This window comes from Aegilops tauschii, chromosome 6 (assembly GCF_002575655.3).
Source record: "Aegilops tauschii subsp. strangulata cultivar AL8/78 chromosome 6, Aet v6.0, whole genome shotgun sequence".
Lineage (NCBI taxonomy): Eukaryota > Viridiplantae > Streptophyta > Magnoliopsida > Poales > Poaceae > Aegilops > Aegilops tauschii.
This window is the reverse complement of record NC_053040.3, coordinates 113,696,020-113,718,337: the sequence shown is the minus strand read 5'-3', so window position 1 is coordinate 113,718,337 and position 22,318 is coordinate 113,696,020. Positions and strand designations below refer to the sequence as shown.

At 46.4% G+C, this 22,318-nt stretch overlaps 1 protein-coding gene across 1 annotated transcript; it reads right to left on the bottom strand.

Moving 5' to 3' along the window:
• LOC109739444 (uncharacterized) lies at positions 1–668 on the bottom strand. The gene has a single exon (XM_020298534.4). It carries the CDS (start codon positions 550–552, stop codon positions 286–288), a length of 267 nt encoding a protein of 88 aa, XP_020154123.1. The 5' UTR covers positions 553–668; the 3' UTR covers positions 1–285.
• Positions 669–22,318: the final 21,650 nt, after the last annotated feature.

The following is a 22,318-nucleotide window of genomic DNA, read 5'->3' as shown; positions in this document are numbered from 1 at the left end:
TACAAAAACAAGACGGGTGATCTCCCGGCCTCAAAAGCTTGCGTCTACGGAAGCTAGGCTAGCCAGATGCAACGAGATACTACTAGTGGGCAAGACGAAGAGGAGGAAGAGACGCAAAGGCGCCATAGCGTTGATGAACCGTCCTCCTCCACCGAGGCCGGAGCGGTTCACCGGCGCTGCACGCAATGACGTCTCTGCTTTCTCTGGCGAAACAATCACCATTGACACAGGCATTCATCAGGTATGCTCATGTGCCGATGGAGACATGAAGCGGAGAAGAGGAGCTCAGTTGGGCCCCCAGCAGACGAGGTGGTGCGCCTTGCGCAGCTTCGCGTCCTCCGCGGACAAAGGCGCCGGCCGGGGAGCGGCGGCGGCATCGGAGAGCGAGGCGGACAGGGCGCGGACCCTGGGCGCGGCGGCGGCGCGGCGGTAGAGCGAGCGGAGCGGGTAGCCCCAGCGGCACAGGCCCGCCTGGTCCTTGAGCGCCTCCACGGCGCCCACGGTCGCCGCCACCACCAGCGACGGCGCCTTCCTGCTCGCCGCCGACGCCATCGCAGCCCCTAGCTCCTGCCCTCGATTGCTTTCTTTCTCTCTGCGTCTGCGCCGCACGTGGTTTACTGCTCGAGTGGCTGTTGTCTCGTCGGTGATCTCTGCGGGGAGATGCCATTTTTATACGCGATGGGAGACGCGAAACAGGCGGCGAAACGGAGGAGCGGCCTAGGGGAAACGGGGAGCGGGCCGCCGGTTTTGGACGTCGCGTCCGATGAAACGGGGTGGCGGACAAGACGTGGCGGCACAAGAAAGTTCGCGATCGCACCACACTCTCTCTCCGCTACACATGCTGAACGTGAAATAAATATTTTTTTTAGAATCGAAATAAATTGTTTTTGGAACGTGAAATAATAGTAGATTAGTGGTTAAAGGCAATTTATTCTCTCATTCGCAAAAGAAAAATAATACTCTACTAGTAATTAATTCGGTCAAACCGGGGGCTGTCAGTCCAAATTATGTCAGTTGGCTGTAAGTCGCGAGGCGGGGCTAATTTTTTTTAAATAATGCTTTTTTTATTAATTTTCATAAATATTACGCTGGGTAATTTTTTTCAAAAATAATACACCGTCGGCCCGCTGCAGGCCGACTGGGCCTAGTCGGCCCACAACAGGCCGATTGGACTCCAGTCGGCCTACAGCTGGCCGACTGGCCCCTGTCGGCCCACTGTGGGTGGAGCTAATTAGCTCGCTGTGGGATAATTGTTTTTTCAAAAAAAGTACGCATAAAAAAATATGTTTAAAAAAATATTAATTATGTAATTAAAAAATGTTAAACGTGTATAAAAAATGGTCCTGATGTATAAACAAATGTACAATATATATGCAAAAGAGTTGACATAAAAAATATGTTTTAAAAAGTGTTAAGCATGTATTTAAAAATTGTTAAATGTGTGTATAAAAAATGTTCCTTATTTATACAAAAAATATAGAATGTGTATGAAAAAAAGTTGACACCAAAAAAATATGTTTGAAAAATAATTTTGAAAAGTTGAAATTTTTTCAAATACATGATTAAAAATTGTTAAATGTGTGTATAAAAAATGTTTCTTATCTATTCAAAAAATATAGAATGTGTATGAAAAAAAGTTGACACCAAAAAAATATGTTTGAAAAATAATTTTGAAAAGTTGACATTTTTTCAAATACATGATTAAAAATTGTTAAATGTGTGTATAAAAAATGTTTCTTATCTATTCAAAAAATATAGAATGTGTATGAAAAAAGTTGACACCAAAAAAATATGTTTGAAAAAAATGTTCCAGTTCCATAAAAAAAGAGCAACCAATCATACTTAGGTCCGTGATGCTCCCATACCGGATCCGGAGTTGGAACATTTTTTATACACGTTTAACCTTTCATTCCAATACATGAAACATTTTTGCGTACTCGTTGAACATTTTTTCAAACATATTTTTTGGTGTCAACTTTTTTTCATACACATTCTATATTTTTTGTATAGATAGGAACATTTTTTCAAATACAGGATTAACATTTTTTTAAACATATTTTTTTGGTGTCAACTTTTTTCCATACACATTCTATATTTTTTGTATAAATAAGGAACATTTTTATACACACATTTAGCAATTTTTAAATACATGCTTAACACTTTTTAAAACATATTTTATGTCAACTTTTTGCATATATATTGTACATTTTTTGTATACATCAGGAATATTTTTTTATACACGTTTAACATTTTTTAATTACATAATTAACATTTTTTAAACATATTTTTTATGCCTACTTTTTTTGCAAAAACAATTAGCCCACATCGAGCCAATTAGCTCCAGTCGGCCTACAGCTGGCCGATAGGACCGGCCAGCTGTAGGCCCACTGGAGTCCAGTCGGCCTGCTGTGGGCCGACTAGGCCCAGTCGGCCTGCAGCGGGCCGACGGTATATTATTTTTGAAGTTTTTTATCCAGCGTAATATTTATGAAAATTAATAAAAAAATATATTATTTAAAAAAAATAGCCGAGGCGGGTCCATCATCCTCCCTAGCCACGTCAGGCTGGTCATAGTGGGGAGTAACTTAGACTAGTAACATACTATAGTGCATAGTATCATAGATTAGTATCATAAATGGTCTCATTTATTGCCATGCATGACACATAGTAGCATCACATTTATTATGTTACGGTATCTACCTATGTTATTATAACCATCTCTCTTCTTTAATTGCTTGCCACATAAGCATGTTTGCGAGTCCCAAGTGCATGATACTACTTATGTTACCCCACTATGGCCAGCCTCATGGTCTTTTCGTTGTGTTTTTTAAACAACAGTACAAACATACGCTCATACATACGCATATACAATTCACCTTATAAGGACCTCTTTGATTCGCAGGATTTTGAAAACGCAGGAATATAAAAAGTATAGGATTGGAGTGTCATGCCCACTTGAATCGTATAGGATTAGCAAGGAGCGTTTGATTTCACGGGAAAAACAAATGAATTGTAAAAAGAGGTTAGAGTGGATGTTAGATTTCCTATGAAATGTAGCACAAAAGATTCCATTGAAAAAATTCTTATGGAATTCAATCCTATGAATCAAAGGACAAACGTAGGAAAAATTTCAAAGGATATCAATCCTCCAAAAATCCTATAGAATTCCCTTGAATCAAAGGAGCCCTAAATGTATATGTACAGTACACATAACGTACGTGCACACATACATACTATCTTCTATATCTAACTATAAAGTTCTCCAGACGTGGTATATCACTCCTCCAGTATGCGGATGACACCATCATTATGGTTGAGGGATCCGCGGATGATATCACAAACCTAAAGTTCCTCTTGCTCTGCTTTCGGCGGAAGTCCGGCCTTAAAATAAACTTCAATAAGAGTGAAGTGATGGTGATGGGACACTCCGACACCGAGAGCCGGAGCATTGCTAACCGGCTCAACTGTCGGTTAGGCACATTCCCCACCACCTACCTTGGGATTCCCATTAGTGATTCTCGGCTCTCTGTCGCCGACCTGCGACCCTCGGTACTTAAGCTCCATCACCGTATCGAGCCATGGTAGGGTAGATGGCTGTCTAAGGCAGCCCGAACAGTCCTCACCAACTCTTCCTTGTCCAGTCTACTCCTATTCATCATGAGCTTCTACAGCCTGCCGGAGACTCTCCACCCTGAGATCGACACGGTCTAGGCTCGCTTCTTTTGGTCCGACGAGGGTGATAAGCAGAAGTACCATATGGTGTGCTGGGCCGACATCTGCAGGCCGAAGGATCAGGGCGGCCTGGGGATCATGTCCTCCAAGAGGATGAACATTGCCCTGCTAACCCAATGACTGTGGCGGATCGCCAACGGCGAAGGGGGGTTATGGCTTCGCATAATCCAGAGCAAATATTTGCGCGGCCAGCCTCTCGCCTTCTGTCAGCGCACTGGGGGTTCTCAGTTCTGGCAATCAGTCATCCAGCTGCTCCCCGTCCTCCGCATTGGGACCTCCATCTCGGTTGGGGCGGGGAACACCACCCTATTCTGGTTCGAGCGGTGGGATGGCGACTCCCCCTTCGCGGCCCGCTTCCCGGATCTCTTCGCCATCACGGTGGAATCTCGGATCTCTGTCGAGACGGCCCGTATTGACTTAGGGTGTCTTGCGTTCCGGTGGCCATTTGCCCCCCCCGGAAATAAATGCCTGGCATGAGCTCCTGGAGGTAGTTGCGCTCTACGAACCGAACCTGGAGATGCCACATCACCGCATCAACTGGCGCCTCGAACCCTCGGGCAAGTTCTCCACAAAGTCATTGTACTAGGCCATCGCTCCCATCCCTGGACCCGCGCCTCTTGTGACTATTTGGTCAGTCAGACTCCCTCTGAAGATCATGATCTTCCTATGGCAATGGATCCGTGCCCGCCTCCCTTCGGGTGTGGAGGTGCTAAAGCGCAATGGCCCGGGTGATGGGATGTGCCCGCTATGTGGGACGGAAGAGGATTCCGACCACATCTTCTTCTCGTGTGTTTCTGCCCAGTTCCTCTGGAGTTGTTTCCGTGAGGTGGTCGGTGGGCGTTGGTGTAACACCAACTTCCCAGACCTATTCGACAAGGCCCAGTCCTCCTCCTCCCCCCCGGCAGTGTCGCCACATTAAGTGGCTGGCCATCGGGGTGCTTGCGTGGACATTGTGGACTGTACGCAAAAAGCTTCTGATCCAGCGTGTGCCCCTTCGACGTGCTACTAACGCAGTGTTCAAAATGTGTGGCTTCTTGCACCTTTGGCGGCCGCTTAGCCGCCCCCAGGACCGGGACGCCATCAACATCATCATTGTTGATCTCCGCGCGATGGCTTTTCGCTTGCCGCCGCCACTTCCTCCGCCACCACTTGAGCCGGATTAGCTCCCCCTCTGCGTTGTTGATCCGCCTTTATTTTTCCTCTTTCAGGGCTTGTTGAGTTGTGCCCTCAGCAGAACCTTTCTGTACCCCATATTGTGCTTCCTGCGCGCGAGCGCGCGCGCATGTGTGTGTGTGGACCTTTGTTGTACCGTTTGGCTGTGGTGGTTTGCTTTATTTATAAAGCGGGGCAAGAACCTTTTTCGATAAAGTTCTCGAGAGAACAATCGTGTCTAATACTTAAATTGTAGAAAACTAGACTTACCCACTGATGGGGAACGTAGTAATTTCAAAAAATTTCCTACGCACACGCAAGATCATGGTGATGCATAGCAACGAGAGGGGAGAGTGTTGTCCACGTACCCTCGTAGACCGAAAGCGGAAGCGTTAATACAACGCGGTTGATGTAGTCGTACGTCTTCACGATCCGACCGATCAAGTACCGAACGCACGGCACCTCCGAGTTCAGCACACGTTCAGCTCGATGACGTCCCTCGAACTCCGATCCAGCCGAGTGTTGAGGGAGAGTTTCGTCAGCACGACGGCGTGGTGACGATGATGATGTTCTACCGACGCAGGGCTTCGCCTAAGCACCGCTACGATATTATCGAGGTGTAATATGGTGGAGGGGGGCACCGCACACGGCTAAGAGATCAATAGATCAATTGTTGTGTCTATGGGGTGCCCCCCTGCCCCCGTATATAAAGGAGCAAGGGGGAGGCCGGTCGGCCCTTGTTGGCGCGCCAGGAGGAGGAGTCCTCCTCCTAGTAGGAGTAGGACTCCCCTCTTTCCTACTCCTACTAGGAGGGGGAAAGGAAGGGGGAGAGGGAGAAGGAAAGGGGGGCGCCGCCCCCCCTCTCCTAGTCCAATTCGGACCAGAGGGGGAGGGGGCGCGCGGCCCCTCCTGGCTGCCCCTCTCTCTCTCCACTAAGGCCCATAAGGCCCATTACTTCTCCCGGGGGGGGGGGGGGTTCCGGTAACCCTCCGGCACTCCGGTTTTTTCCGAAATCACCCGGAACAATTCCGGTGTCCGAATATAGCCGTCCAATATATCAATCTTTATGTCTCGACCATTTCGAGACTCCTCGTCATGTCCGTGATCACATCCGGGACTCCTAACAACCTTCGGTACATCAAAACATATAAACTCATAATATAACTGTCATCGTAACGTTAAGCGTGCGGACCCTACGGGTTCGACAACTATGTATACATGACCGAGACACGTCTCCGGTCAATAACCAATAGCGGAACCTGGATGCTCATATTGGCTCCCACATATTCTACGAAGATCTTTATCGGTCAGACCGCATAACAACATACGTTGTTCCCTTTGTCATCGGTATGTTACTTGCCCGAGATTCGATCGTCGGTATCTCAATACCTAGTTCAATCTCATTACCGGCAAGTCTCTTTACTCGTTCCGTAATACATCATCTCGCAACAAACTCTTTAGTTGCAATGCTTGCAAGGCTTAAGTGATGTGCATTACCGAGAGGGCCCAGAGATACCTCTTCGACAATCGGAGTGACAAATCCTAATCTCGAAATACGCCAACCCAACAAGTACCTTCGGAGACACCTGTAGAGCACCTTTATAATCACCCAGTTACGTTGTGACGTTTGGTAGCACACAAAGTGTTCCTCCGGTAAACGGGAGTTGCATAATCTCATAGTCATAGGAACATGTATAAGTCATGAAGAAAGCAATAGCAACATACTAAACGATCAAGTGCTAAGCTAACGGAATGGGTCAAGTCAATCACATCATTCTCCTAATGATGTGATCCCGAATCAAATGACAACTCATGTCTATGGCTAGGAAACATAACCATCTTTGATCAACGAGCTAGTCAAGTAGAGGCATACTAGTGACACTCTATTTGTCTATGTATTCACACAAGTATTATGTTTCCGGTTAATACAATTCTAGCATGAATAATAAACATTTATCATGAAATAAGGAAATAAATAATAACTTTATTATTGCCTCTAGGGCATATTTCCTTCAGTCTCCCACTTGCACTAGAGTCAATAATCTAGATTACACAGTAATGATTCTTACACCCATGGAGCCTTGGTGCTGATCATGTTTTGCTCGTGGAAGAGGCTTAGTCAACGGGTCTGCAACATTCAGATCCGTATGTATCTTGCAAATTTCTATGTCTCCCACCTGGACTAAATTCCGGATGGAATTGAAGCGTCTTTTGATGTGCTTGGTTCTCTTGTGAAATCTGGATTCCTTTGCTAAGGCAATTGCACCAGTATTGTCACAAAAGATTTTCATTGGACCCGATGCACTAGGTATGACACCTAGATCGGATATGAACTCCTTCATCCAGACTCCTTCATTTGCTGCTTCCGAAGCAGCTTTGTACTCCGCTTCACACGTAGATCCCGCCACGACGCTTTGTTTAGAACTGCACCAACTGACAGCTCCACCGTTCAATGTAAACACGTATCCGGTTTGCGATTTAGAATCGTCCGGATCAGTGTCAAAGCTTGCATCGACGTAACCATTTACGATGAGCACTTTGTCACCTCCATAAACGAGAAACATATCCTTAGTCCTTTTCAGGTATTTCAGGATGTTCTTGACCGCTGTCCAGTGATCCACTCCTGGATTACTTTGGTACCTTCCTGCTAGACTTATAGCAAGGCATACATCAGGTCTGGTACACAACATTGCATACATGATAGAGCCTATGGCTGAAGCATAGGGAACATCTTTCATCTTCTCTCTATCTTCTGCAGTGGTCAGGCATTGAGTCTTACTCAATTTCACACCTTGTAACACAGGCAAGAACCCTTTCTTTGCTTGATCCATTTTGAACCTTTTCAAAACTTTGTCAAGGTATGTGCTTTGTGAAAGTCCAATTAAGCGTCTTGATCTATCTCTCTAAATCTTGATGCCCAATATATACGCAGCTTCACCGAGGCCTTTCATTGAAAAACTCTTATTCAAGTATCCCTTTATGCTATCCAGAAATTCTATATCATTTCCAATCAGCAATATGTCATCCACATATAATATCAGAAATGCTACAGAGCTCCCACTCACTTTCTTGTAAATACAGGCTTCTCCAAAAGTCTGTATAAAACCAAATGCTTTGATCACACTATCAAAGCGTTTATTCCAACTCCGAGAGGCTTGCACCAGTCCATAAATGGATCGCTGGAGCTTGCACACTTTGTTAGCTTCCTTTGGATCGACAAAACCTTCCGGTTGCATCATATACAACTCTTCTTCCAGAAATCCATTCAGGAATGCAGTTTTGACATCCATTTGCCAAATTTCATAATCATAAAATGCGGCAATTGCTAACATGATTCGGACAGACTTAAGCATCGCTACGGGTGAGAAGGTCTCATCGTAGTCAATCCCTTGAACTTGTCGAAAACCTTTCGCAACAAGTCGAGCTTTATAGACAGTAACATTACCGTCAGCGTCAGTCTTCTTCTTGAAGATCCATTTATTTTCAATGGCTTGCCGATCATCAGGCAAGTCAACCAAAGTCCATACTTTGTTCTCATACATGGATCCCATCTCGGATTTCATGGCCTCAAGCCATTTTGCGGAATCTAGGCTCACCATCGCTTCTTCATAGTTCGTAGGTTCGTCATGGTCTAGTAACATAACCTCCAGAACAGGATTACCATACCACTCTGGTGCGGATCTTACTCTGGTTGATCTACGAAGTTCAGTAATAACTTGATCTGAAGTTTCATGATCATCATCATTAACTTCCTCACTAATTGGCGTAGGTGTCGCAGAAACTGGTTTCTGTGATAAACTACTTTCCAATAAGGGAGCAGGTACAGTTACGTCATCAAGTTCTACTTTCCTCCCACTCACTCCTTTCGAGAGAAACTCCTTCTCCAGAAAATTTCCGAATTTAGCAACAAAAGTTTTGCCTTCGGATCTGTGATAGAAGGTGTACCCAACAGTCTCCTTTGGGTATCCTATGAAGACACATTTCTCCGATTTGGGTTCGAGCTTATCAGGTTGAAGTTTTTTCACATAAGCATCGCAGCCCCAAACTTTAAGAAACGACAACTTTGGTTTGTTGCCAAACCACAGTTCATAAGGCGTCGTCTCAACGGATTTTGATGGTGCCCTATTTAACGTGAATGCAGCCGTCTCTAAAGCATAACCCCAAAACGATAGCGGTAAATCAGTAAGAGACATCATAGATCGCACCATATCTAGTAAAGTACGATTACGACGTTCGGACACACCATTACGTTGTGGTGTTCCGGGTGGCGTGAGTTGCGAAACTATTCTGCATTGTTTAAAATGTAGACCAAACTCGTAACTCAAATATTCTCCTCCACGATCTGATCGTAGAAACTTTATTTTCTTGTTACGATGATTTTCAACTTCACTCTGAAATTCTCTGAACTTTTCAAATGTTTCAGACTTATGTTTCATTAAGTAGATATACCCATATCTGCTCAAATCATCTCTGAAGGTGAGAAAATAACGATATCCGCCACGAGCCTCAATATTCATCGGACCACATACATCTGTATGTATGATTTCCAACAAATCTGTTGCTCTCTCCATAGTTCCGGAGAACGGTGTTTTAGTCATCTTGCCCATGAGGCACGGTTCGCAACTACCAAGTGATTCATAATCAAGTGGTTCCAAAAGTCCATCAGTATGGAGTTTCTTCATGCGCTTTACACCGATATGACCTAAACGGCAGTGCCACAAATGAGTTGCACTATCATTATCAACTCTGCATCTTTTGGCTTCAATATTATGAATATGTGTATCACTACTATCGAGATTCAACAAAAATAGACCACTCTTCAAGGGTGCATGACCATAAAAGATATTACTCATATAAATAGAACAACCATTATTCTCTGATTTAAATGAATAACCGTCTCGCATCAAACAAGATCCAGATATAATGTTCATGCTTAACGCTGGCACCAAATAACAATTATTTAGGTCTAAAACTAATCCCGAAGGTAGATGTAGAGGTAGCGTGCCAACTGCGATCACATCGACTTTGGAACCATTTCCCACGCGCATCGTCACCTCGTCCTTAGCCAATCTTCGCTTAATCCGTAGCCCCTGTTTCGAGTTGCAAATATTAGCAACAGAAACAGTATCAAATACCCAGGTGCTACTGCGAGCATTAGTAAGGTACACATCAATAACATGTATATCACATATACCTTTGTTCACCTTGCCATCCTTCTTATCCGCCAAATACTTGGGGCAGTTCCGCTTCCAGTGACCAGTCTGCTTGCAGTAGAAGCACTCAGTCTCAGGCTTAGGTCCAGACTTGGGTTTCTTCTCCTGAGCAGCAACTTGTTTGCTGTTCTTCTTGAAGTTCCCCTTCTTCTTCCCTTTACCCTTTTTCTTGAAACTAGTGGTCTTATTGACCATCAACACTTGATGCTCCTTTCTGATTTCTACCTCCGCAGCCTTTAGCATTGCGAAGAGCTCGGGAATCGTCTTATCCATCCCTTGCATATTATAGTTCATCACGAAGCTCTTGTAGCTTGGTGGCAGTGATTGAAGAATTCTGTCAATGACGCTATCATCCGGAAGATTAACTCCCAGTTGAATCAAGTGATTGTTATACCCAGACATTTTGAGTATATGCTCACTGACAGAACTATTCTCTTCCATCTTGCAGCTGTAGAACTTATTGGAGACTTCATATCTCTCAATCCGGGCATTTGCTTGAAATATTAACTTCAACTCCTGGAACATCTCATATGCTCCATGACGTTCAAAACTTCGTTGAAGACCCGGTTCTAAGCCGTAAAGCATGGCACACTGAACTATCGAGTAGTCATCAGTTTTGCTCTGCCAGACGTTCATAACATCTGGTGTTGCTCCTGCAGCAGGCCTGGCACCCAGCGGTGCTTCCAGGACGTAATTCTTTTGTGTAGCAATGAGGATAATCCTCAAGTTACAGACCCAGTCCGTGTAATTGCTACCATCATCTTTCAACTTTGCTTTCTCAAGGAACGCATTAAAATTCAACGGAACAACAGCACGGGCCATCTATCTACAATTAACATAGACAAGCAAAATACTATCAGGTACTAAGTTCATGATAAATTCAAGTTCAATTAATCATATTACTTAAGAACTCCCACTTAGATAGACATCCCTCTAATCCTCTAAGTGATCACGTGATCCATATCAACTAAACCATGTCCGATCATCACGTGAGATGGAGTAGTTTCAACGGTGAACATCACTATGTTGATCATATCTACTATATGATTCACGCTCGACCTTTCGGTCTCCGTGTTCCGAGGCCATATCTGTTATATGCTAGGCTCGTCAAGTTTAACCTGAGTATTCTGCGTGTGCAACTATTTTGCACCCGTTGTATTTGAACGTAGAGCCTATCACACCCGATCATCACGTGGTGTCTCAGCACGAAGAACTTTCGGAACGGTGCATACTCAGGGAGAACACTTATACTTTGATAATTTAGTGAAGGATCATCTTATAATGCTACCGTTAATCAAAGCAAGATAAGATGCATAAAAGATAAACATCACATGCAATCAATATAAGTGATATGATATGGTCATCATCATCTTGTGCTTGTGATCTCCATCTCCGAAGCACCGTCATGATCACCATCGTCATCGGTGTGACACCTTGATCTCCATCGTAGCATCGTTGTCGTCTCGCCAACTATTGCTTCTACGACTATCGCTACCACTTAGTGATAAAGTAAAACAATTACATGGCGATTGCATTGCATACAATAAAGCGACAACCATATGGCTCCTGCCAGTTGCCGATAACTCGGTTACAAAACATGATCATCTCATACAATAAAATTCAGTATCATGTCTTGACCATATCACATCACAACATGCCCTGCAAAAACAAGTTAGACGTCCTCTACTTTGTTGTTGCAAGTTTTACGTGGCTGCTACAGGCTTAGCAAGAACCGTTCTTACCTACGCATCAAAACCACAACGATAGTTTGTCAAGTTGGTGCTGTTTTAACCTTCGCAAGGACCGGGCGTAGCCACACTCGGTTCAACTAAAGTGAGAGAGACAGACACCCGCCGGTCAGCTTTAAGCAACGAGTGCTCGCAATGGTGAAACCAGTCTCGCGTAAGCGTACGCGTAATGTCGGTCCGGGCCGCTTCATCTCACAATACCACCGAACCAAAGTATGACATGCTGGTAAGCAGTATGACTTATATCGCCCACAACTCACTTGTGTTCTACTCGTGCATATAACATCAACGCATACAACCAGGCTCGGATGCCACTAATGGGGAACGTAGTAATTTCAAAAAAAATTCCTACGCACACGCAAGATCATGGTGATGCATAGCAACGAGAGGGGAGAGTGTTGTCCACGTACCCTCGTAGACCGAAAGCGGAAGCGTTAATACAACGCGGTTGATGTAGTCGTACGTCTTCACGATCCGACCGATCAAGTACCGAACGCATGGCACCTCCGAGTTCAGCACACGTTCAGCTCGATGACGTCCCTCGAACTCCGATCCAGCCGAGTGTTGAGGGAGAGTTTCATCAGCACGACGGCGTGGTGACGATGATGATGTTCTACCGACGCAGGGCTTCGCCTAAGCACCGCTACGATATTATCGAGGTGTAATATGGTGGACGGGGGCACCGCACACGGCTAAGAGATCAATAGATCAATTGTTGTGTCTATGAGGTGCCCCCTGCCCCCGTATATAAAGGAGCAAGGGGGAGGCCGGTCGGCCCTTGTTGGCGCGCCAGGAGGAGGAGTCCTCCTCCTAGTAGGAGTAGGACTCCCCTCTTTCCTACTCCTACTAGGAGGGGGAAAGGAAGGGGGAGAGGGAGAAGGAAAGGGGGGCGCCGCCCCCCCTCTCCTAGTCCAATTCGGACCAGAGGGGGAGGGGGCGCGCGGCCCCTCCTGGCTGCCCCTCTCTCTCTCCACTAAGGCCCATAAGGCCCATTACTTCTCCCGGGGGGGGGGGGGTTCCGGTAACCCTCCGGCACTCCGGTTTTCTCCGAAATCACCCGGAACAATTCCGGTGTCCGAATATAGCCGTCCAATATATCAATCTTTATGTCTCGACCATTTCGAGACTCCTCGTCATGTCCGTGATCACATCCGGGACTCCAAACAACCTTCGGTACATCAAAACATATAAACTCATAATATAACTGTCATCGTAACGTTAAGCGTGCGGACCCTACGGGTTCGAGAACTATGTAGACATGACCGAGACACGTCTCCGGTCAATAACCAATAGCGGAACCTGGATGCTCATATTGGCTCCCATATATTCTATGAAGATCTTTATCGGTCAGACCGCATGACAACATACGTTGTTCCCTTTGTCATCGGTATGTTACTTGCCCGAGATTCGATCGTCGGTATCTCAATACCTAGTTCAATCTCGTTACCGGCAAGTCTCTTTACTCGTTCCGTAATACATCATCTCGCAACAAACTCTTTAGTTGCCATGCTTGCAAGGCTTAAGTGATGTGCATTACCGAGAGGGCCCAGAGATACCTCTCCGACAATCGGAGTGACAAATCCTAATCTCGAAATACGCCAACCCAACAAGTACCTTCGGAGACACCTGTAGAGCACCTTTATAATCACCCAGTTATGTTGTGACGTTTGGTAGCACACAAAGTGTTCCTTCGGTAAACGGGAGTTGCATAATCTCATAGTCATAGGAACATGTATAAGTCATGAAGAAAGCAATAGCAACATACTAAACGATCAAGTGCTAAGCTAACGGAATGGGTCAAGTCAATCACATCATTCTCCTAATGATGTGATCCCATTTAATCAAATGACAACTCATGTATATGGCTAGGAAACATAACCATCTTTGATCAACGAGCTAGTCAAGTAGAGGCATACTAGTGACACTCTGTTTGTCTATGTATTCACACAAGTATTATGTTTCCGGTTAATACAATTCTAGCATGAATAGTAAACATTTATCATGAAATAAGGAAATAAATAATAACTTTATTATTGCCTCTAGGGCATATTTCCTTCACCCACTAGACCAGCATCGGAGTAGCCTCTGCACCTTTTCTTGACATTCAAACACTCTTTATTGCATGGTAATCATAGTAGCATCATACAAGAGAGCTAATAATCTCATTTGGTGGTTCTTCCATCCAACCAGAACACACTGAACTACTGGCTAGCTTAGCTAGGTCATGGGCAACGCAAGTTGCCTCTTTAGAAACATCATACTCCCTCCGTCCTAAAATAAGTGACTCAAAAATGAGTCAGCTTTGTACTAACTTTAGTACAAAGTTTAGTCACTTTTAAGTCACTTATTTTGGGACGGAGGGAATACAAAATAACATGCAGAAATCACAGGTAGTATTATAGATATCGTAAAAAATTGCTGCTGTAATTATGAAAGATCGTCCATTGTTCATCATCGTCTCAATTACTTTGACGTTGTCAGAATTCACCTGTCAACAGTTGTTGCAAGGTACATCCCAAAGCGCAAGGCCATTGCCTCAGCCATGAGTGCATCTCCACACCACTCAATCTTTCCGTTTCCTACCGCAATAAACTTGCCACTTGAATATCTAATAACTGTTGGGGAACGTAGTATTTAAAAAAAAATTCCTATGATCACGCAAAATCTATCTAGGAGAAGCATAGCAACGAGCTGGGAGAGTGTGTCCACGTACCCTCGTAGACCGAAAGCGGAAGCGTTTAGTAACGCGGTTGATGTAGTCTAACGTCTTCGCGATCCAACCGATCCAAGTACCGAACACACGACACCTCCGCGATCTGCACACGTTCAGCTCGGTGACGTCCCTCGAGCTCTTGATCCAGTAGAGGACGAGGGAGAGTTCCGTCAGCACGACGGCATGGTGACAGTGATGATGAAGTTACCGGCGCAGGTCTTCGCCTAAGCACTACGACGATGGGACCGAGGTGTGTAACTGTGGAGGGGGCACCGCACACGGCTAAGACAAATTTTGGAGTGCCTTTGGGATGCTCCCCTCCCCCGTATATAAAGGAGGGAGGGAGGAGGCGGCCGGCCTAGGGGGCGCGCCAAGCATAGGGAGTCCTACTAGGACTCCCAAGTCCTAGTAGGATTCTCTTTCCTATTCGGATTAGGAGAGAAGGAAAGAGAGGGAGAGGGAGAAGGAAAGGGGGGGGGGGCTGCGCCCCCACCCCTTGTCCAATTCAGTTTGGGCAGGGGGAGGCACGCGCCACCTCTTGGCCTCCCCTCTCTCCACTAAAGCCCAATAAGGCCCAATAAGGCCCATTACTTCTCCCGGTGAATTCCCGTAACTCCCCGGTACTCTGAAAAATACCCGAATCACTCGGAACCTTTCCGATGTCCGAATAAAGCCTTCCAATATATGAATCTTTACCTCTCGACCATTTCGAGACTCCTCGTCATGTCCGTGATCTCATCCGGGACTCTGAGCAAACTTCGGTCATCAAATCACATAACTCACAGTACAAATCGTCATCGAACGTTAAGCGTGTGGACCCTACAGGTTCGAGAACTATGTAGACATGACTGAGACACATCTCCGATCAATAACCAATAGCGGAACCTGGATGCTCATATTGGATCCTACATATTATACGAAGATCTTTATCGGTCAAACCGCATAACAACATACGTTGTTCCCTTTGTCATCGGTATGTTACTTGCCCGATATTCGACCGTCGGTATCATCATACCTAGTTCAATCTCGTTACCGGCAAGTCTCTTTACTCATTCTATAATGCATTATCCCGCAACTAACTCATTAGTCACATTGCTTGCAAGGCTTATAGTGATGTGCATTACCGAGAGGGCCCAGAGATACCTCTCCGATACACGGAGTGACAAATCCTAATCTCGATCTATGCCAACCCAACAAACACCTTCGCAGAGACCTGTAGAGCATCTTTATAATCACCCAGTTATGTTGTGACGTTTGATAGCACACAAGGTGTTCCTCCGGTATTCGGGAGTTGCATAATCTCATAGTTAGAGGAACATGTATAAGTCATGAAGAAAGCAATAGCAATAAAACTCAACGATCATAATGCTAAGCTAACGGATGGGTCTTGTCCATCAGATCATTCTCTAATGATGTGATCCCGTTCATCAAATGACAACACATGTCTATGGTCAGGAAACTTAACCATCTTTGATTAACGAGCTAGTCTAGTAGAGGCATACTAGGGACACTTTGTTTTGTCTATGTATTCAGACATGTATCAAGTTTCCGGTTAATACAATTCTAGCATGAATAATAAACATTTATCATGATATAAGAAAATAAAATAATAACTTTATTATTGCCTCTAGGGCATTTTTCCTTCAGTCTCCCACTTGCACTAGAGTCAATAATCTAGTTCACATCGCCATGTGATTTAACACCAATAGTTCACATCGTCATGTGATTTAACACTCTATAGTTCACATCGCCATGTGACCAATACCCAAAGGGTTTACTAGAGTCAATAATCTAGTTCACAACGCTATGTGATTAACACCTAAAGAGTACTAAGGTGTGATCATGTTTTGCTTGGAGAGAGGTTTAGTCAATGGGTCTGCCACATTCAGATCCATATGTATTTTGCAAATTTCTATGTCTACAATGCTCTGCCCGGAGCTAGTCTAGCTAAATGCTCCCACTTTCAATATGTATCCAGATCGAGACTCAGAGTCATCCAGATCGGTGTCAAAGTGTGCATCGACGTAACTCTTTACGATGAACTCTTTATCACCTCCATAACCGAGAAATATTTCCTTATTCCACTAAGCATAATTTTGACCGCTGTCCAGTGATCCACTCCTGGATCACTATTGTACCCTCTTGCCAAACTCATGGTGAGGTTCACAATAGGTCTGGTACACAGCATAGCATACTTCATAGAACCTATGACTGAGGCATAGGGAATGAATTTACATTTTCTTTCTATTTTCTGCTATGGTCGGGTTTTGAGTCTTTACTCAACTTCACACCTTGCAACACAGGCAAGAACTCCTTCTTTGACTGTTCCATTTTGAACTTCTTTAAAATCTTGTCAAGGTATGTACTCATTGAAAAAACTTATCAAGCGTCTTGTTCTATCTCTATAGATCTTTATGCTCAATATGTAAGCAGCTTCACCGAGGTCTTTCTTTGAAAAACTCCTTTCAAACACTCCTTTATGCTTTCCAGAAAAAATTCTACATTATTTCCGATCAACAATATGTCATTCACATATACTTATCAGAAATGTTGTAGTGCTCCCACTCACTTTCTTGTAAATACAGGCTTCTCCAAAAGTATGTATAAAACCATATGCTTTGATCACCTTATCAAAGCATACATTCCAACTCCGAGATGCTTGCACCAGTCCATAGATGGAGCGCTGGAGCTTGCACACTTTGTTAGCACCTTTAGGATTGACAAAAACCTTCTTGTTGCATCAGATACAACTCTTCTTTAAGAAATCCATTAAGGAATGTAGTTTTGACATCCATTTGCCAGATCTCATAAAATGTGGCAATTGCTAACATGATTCAGATAGACTTAAGCATCGCTACGAGTGAGAAAATCTTATCGTAGTCAACACCTTGAACTTGTCGAAAACTTTTTGTGACAATTCGAGCTTTGTAGATAGTAACACTACTATCAGCGTCCGTCTTCCTCTTGAAGATCCATTTATTCTCAATGGCTCGCCGATCATTGGGCAAGTCAATCAAAGTCCATACTTTGTTCTTATACATGGATCCCATCTCAGATTTCATGGCCTCAAGCCATTTCGTGGAATCTAGGCTCATCATCGCTTCCTCATAGTTCGTAGGTTTGTCATGGTCAAGTAACATGACCTCCAGAACAGGATTACCGTACCACTCTGGTGCGGATCTTACTCTGGTTGACCTACGAGGTTCGATAGTAACTTGATCAGAAGTTTCATGATCATCATCATTAGCTTCCTCACTAATTGGTGTAGGAATCACTGGAACTGATTTCTGTGATGAACTACTTTTCAATAAGGGCGAATGTTGAGGATATAACCATTAGAGTCACCCGCCCAGGAGGGGCCGGGTTACGTCATGATGGTCATCACGCGAAGCCCAGTACCAAGCTTGAAGACTACGGGTTAGATAATGGGCTTAAGACCCGGAGGAGGCTTAAGGCCCATAGTCATAAACCGCCGTATGGCAAGACTTGTAGTGTAAGGCAGGAATAGTTGAGAGTCCGAGCCGGACGCTCTTATGAGCCGGCCGGGACTCTGAGAGCCGCTGGGCGTCAACCTCTCTATATAAAGGGGCGACCCGGCGGCGGTTTAGGGACAAGTAAGATCTCGTCGAGAGCCAGGCATAGCAATTAAGCTCCCTGGTCATCGAAACCCTAATCAATACCACCTCAACTGGACGTAGGCTTTTACCTTCACCGTAAGGGGCCGAACCAGTATAACCCTCGTGTTCCTTGTGCCGTTTAACCCCTTTAAGCTTCCTAGCTGCGATGGCTCCACGACTAAGTCCTTACACGACGACATCTGCCGTGACAATTCCACGACAGTTGGTGCCCACTGTGGGGCTTAAGCACGGTGGATTTGAGTTCTTGAAGGGCAGCTTCGAAGGGCTCAAGGGATACGCTGTGGGCCGGATGACCAAGAGTCGTCGCGGCAAGCTCTATATCGATGATGCAGACTGGGGCCCCGACGCCGGCTCAATTGAGTACGGGTACCGGGTCCCCTTTGGCGGAATTCATGTCTTCATTAGCAAGATTGGTGAGCCGGGCCCTGAGCCGGATCTCTGCGCCGACCTCATCGAGACGGCTCAGCGTGCACGACCCGCCCGGGCTCTACCTGCCTTGAAGCATGTTTTTGTGGGATGCGTTCATGAAGGACTCTCTGAAGGGTCTGGATCTGGCGATGAGACGGCTGCCGGCTCTGACGGCGAGTCGTCTACAGATGAGTCAAACTCCTCGTATCAACTTCAAGATGGCAGGCTCAGGGGTTGTTCCGATGGTGACAGCATTCCGGACCCCTTTGAACCGCCGAGTCGGGTTGGAATCTTCATGGCTGGCGCGCAACCAGTTCAAAACCCCGCCTCCGGGTCAGGAAGCCCGGTGCCCTCGCCGGCTCAGGTGCTGATGGATCTTACAGATAAGATGACGGCCCTGTTGACCGCTACGGTGGCTCCGGCGGATCAAGTTTAGCATGACGCGGAGGTGGCCCAGTTAAAGTTGGATATAGCAAAGGCCAAGGAGGATCTAGCGGCGGAGGGGATCAGGATGGCTGCAGAGAGGGCGGCTCTTGCTGCCCAGACTCAGCTGATTCAGGCACAGTATTTCCGGCTCACGATGGATCAAAACGCATCCAATGAGGTCATGAGAAGGAGGCATCAAAAGGCCCAATCTCGACTCCCTCCAGTTTACGATCCTGGAAATCTCTTCAACACGCCGGGTGCAGGGTCTAATAACCTGTCGGAGATCATAGTGCCTGGGGCTGGGACACCCATTCAGCCCCAAGTAATGGGGCCTCCCCGGGTGAACCCTGCCCCGCCTCAGTATGTGCCAATACCACCGGGTCATTATGCCAACCCGTTGGAAAACATGGTCGCCGCGGCGGCACGGCTGGCGGCTCTCCCAATTGATGGCGACTCTCCAACTGCGGTCGAAACCCGCCGGGTCAGGGAGCTCCTTCAGACAGCTTTGGCGCAGCAAGAGGCGTACTCTTACAGCCAGGACAGGATCCATTCAACCCCTCGTCCAGGCCGGAGCCCGAGTTATAGCAGACACATGGTTTCAGCGACCGGCTCAAGTAATGTCCGACGCCATGACTTGCCACCTGGCCACGGCCCAGTTCATAACGGGGCCTTTCACGCAGCAGATCAAGACAGAGCACGGCAGGAGGCGGAGCAGGTGCCTCAGTTGACGGCTTACCAGACACCCCCGGCTTATCCGACGGCTTCCGTCGACGTGGGTATCCCTACGAGGACTGGAGGTGTCCCTTGTCTAGTGCCGGCTCTCCGCAACGAACGTCTACCCAAGGACTTAAAAGGGCCTAGGAAGGTGCCCAATTATACGGCTGATTTACAACCCGGAGCCTAGATTGAGAGTTACGAGATGGCCATGGAATTGCTGGAGGTCAGCGAAGCGGCGATGGCCAAGTACTTCACCATGATGTTAGATGGGACTGCCCGCACTTGGTTGAAAGGGCTGCCACCGAATTCTATCGGGTCTTGGGCTGAGCTGAAAGCCCGGTTCATCCAAAACTTCAAAGATACCTGTAGGCAGTCTATGTCAATTGTGGATTTGACTAACTGTAAACAGCAGGAGGGTGAGTCTACGACGCATTGGGTTCGCCGGGTCAAAGAGATAATACATTCATCAGATAAGATGGATGCCGGCTCTGCAGTCTTGATGTTGGAGCAGAATTGTCGTTTCCTACCCCTGAAGATGAAACTCGGGCGGCTCAAGCGCGACTGCAATGATATGGGTACGCTGATGGCGGCTCTCATCAAATACGCCGACTCTGATAGTACCAAGGACCCCGCGTCAGATGATGAAAGGACAGGGAAGGGAAAGAAGAACGGCAATGGCAAGGGCCCTTAGCATAACCCGGCAAATCAAGGAGGTAACAAGCGTAAGGCGGATGGCAGCATGGAGTTTGTGGCTAATGCCAGCTCACAGGGTAACAACCAGCAACGTAAAGGGAGGCCACCTCCCTGAGCCGGCGGGTCAGGCCCAACGCTTGAGTAGTTGTTGAATGAGCCCTGTCCAAGGCATGGCTCTAGGGAGAAGCCAGCTACTCATCTATGGAAAGATTGCGCAATCATGAAGGCCTTTAAGAATTCCAATGCCTTTAATGGCAACAATGGCCCGGGTGGCGGCTCAGGCGCTGGCGGTTTTCATGGCCCGGGCGGCGGCTCAAATCCTAATCCTTAGAACGGTCAAGGGGGCTTTAGTCAGCAGTCTGGCCAGGGTCATCAACAGCAGCAGGGGGGTTACCAGACCAATCCAAAGCAGCTTAACGGTGGACAGTATCACGTATTTACCACCAGTCTGTGTAAGCGAGATCAGAAGCTTCATAAGAGGGTTGTGAATGCTGTTGAGCCGGCGGTTCCACGCTATTTAAGATGGTCTGAGTAGCCTATTGTGTGGAGTAGGGAGGATCACCCTCCCCGGGTTGATAATCCGGGTCACTTGGCCCTGGTGGTGGCTCCTCAGGTGGGAGGATATAAGTTCACTAAGGTGCTCATGGATGGAGGCAGCAGCATCAACATCCTCTATTATGAGACTTTCCGTCGTATGGGGTTGATTGATAAGAACCTCAGCCAGTCCAATACTGTTTTCCATGGCGTGGTGCCTGGTAAGTCGGCTTATCCAGTTGGTAAGATTGAATTGGAAGTGGCCTTTGGAGACGAGTACAACTACAGGGTGGAAAAATTGACCTTTGAGGTGGTCAAGATAAGAAGTCCGTATCATGCCATATTTGGGCGGCCGGCTTACGCCAAGTTCATGGCACGGCCGTGTTACGTGTATTTACAACTCAAGATGCCGGGTCACAATGGGACCATTACGGTTCATGGCAACCGGAAGGTGGCCTTGGAGTGTGAGGAAGCCGATGCGGCTTATGCAGAATCTGTTTGTGCAACAGAGGAGTTGAAGTTTTACAAGGACAATGTTGACCCAACAGATATGACCTCTCTGAAAAAGCCAACTACGGAGCATGAGCCGGCAATGAAATTTAAGTCAGCTGATGAGACTAAACTTATTGATTTCGTTCCAGGTGACTCATCTCAGTAGTTCAGCATCAGTGCCAATTTGGATCCGAAATAGGAAAGCGCGCTCATCGAGTTCATCCGTGAGAACAGAGACATCTTTGCATGGAAACCTTCTGACATGCCAGGTGTACCTAGAGAACTCGCTGAGCACACTCTCAATGTTGATCCAAAATTTAAGCCGGTCAAGCAATTCCTTCGACGGTTTAATGAAGAGAGGCGGAAAGCCATTGGTGAGGAGGTGGCCCGGCTCTTGGCGGCCGGGTTTATTGTTGAAGTCTTTCACCCAGAGTGGTTAGCTAACCCGGTGCTCGTGCTCAAGAAGAACGGCACCTGGCGGATGTGTGTGGACTACACGGACTTGAACAAGGCATGTCCGGCTGATCCTTTCGCTCTCCCTCGTATTGATCAAATCATTGATGCCATGGCGGGTTGTGAGCGTTTAAGTTTCTTGGATGCATATTCTGGTTACCATCAGATCAAAATGGCAGTTAAGGACCAGGAGAAGACGGCGTTCATCACTCCCTTTGGAGCCTTCTGTTATGTGTCTATGCCTTTTGGGCTCAAGAGTGCACAGGCGACTTATCAGCGTTGCGTACAGAACTGTCTTCATAACCAGATTGGGCGCAATGTTCATGCTTATGTGGATGATATTGTGGTTAAGTCCAGAGAGAAGGAAACCTTGATAGATGATCTGAGAGAAACCTTTGA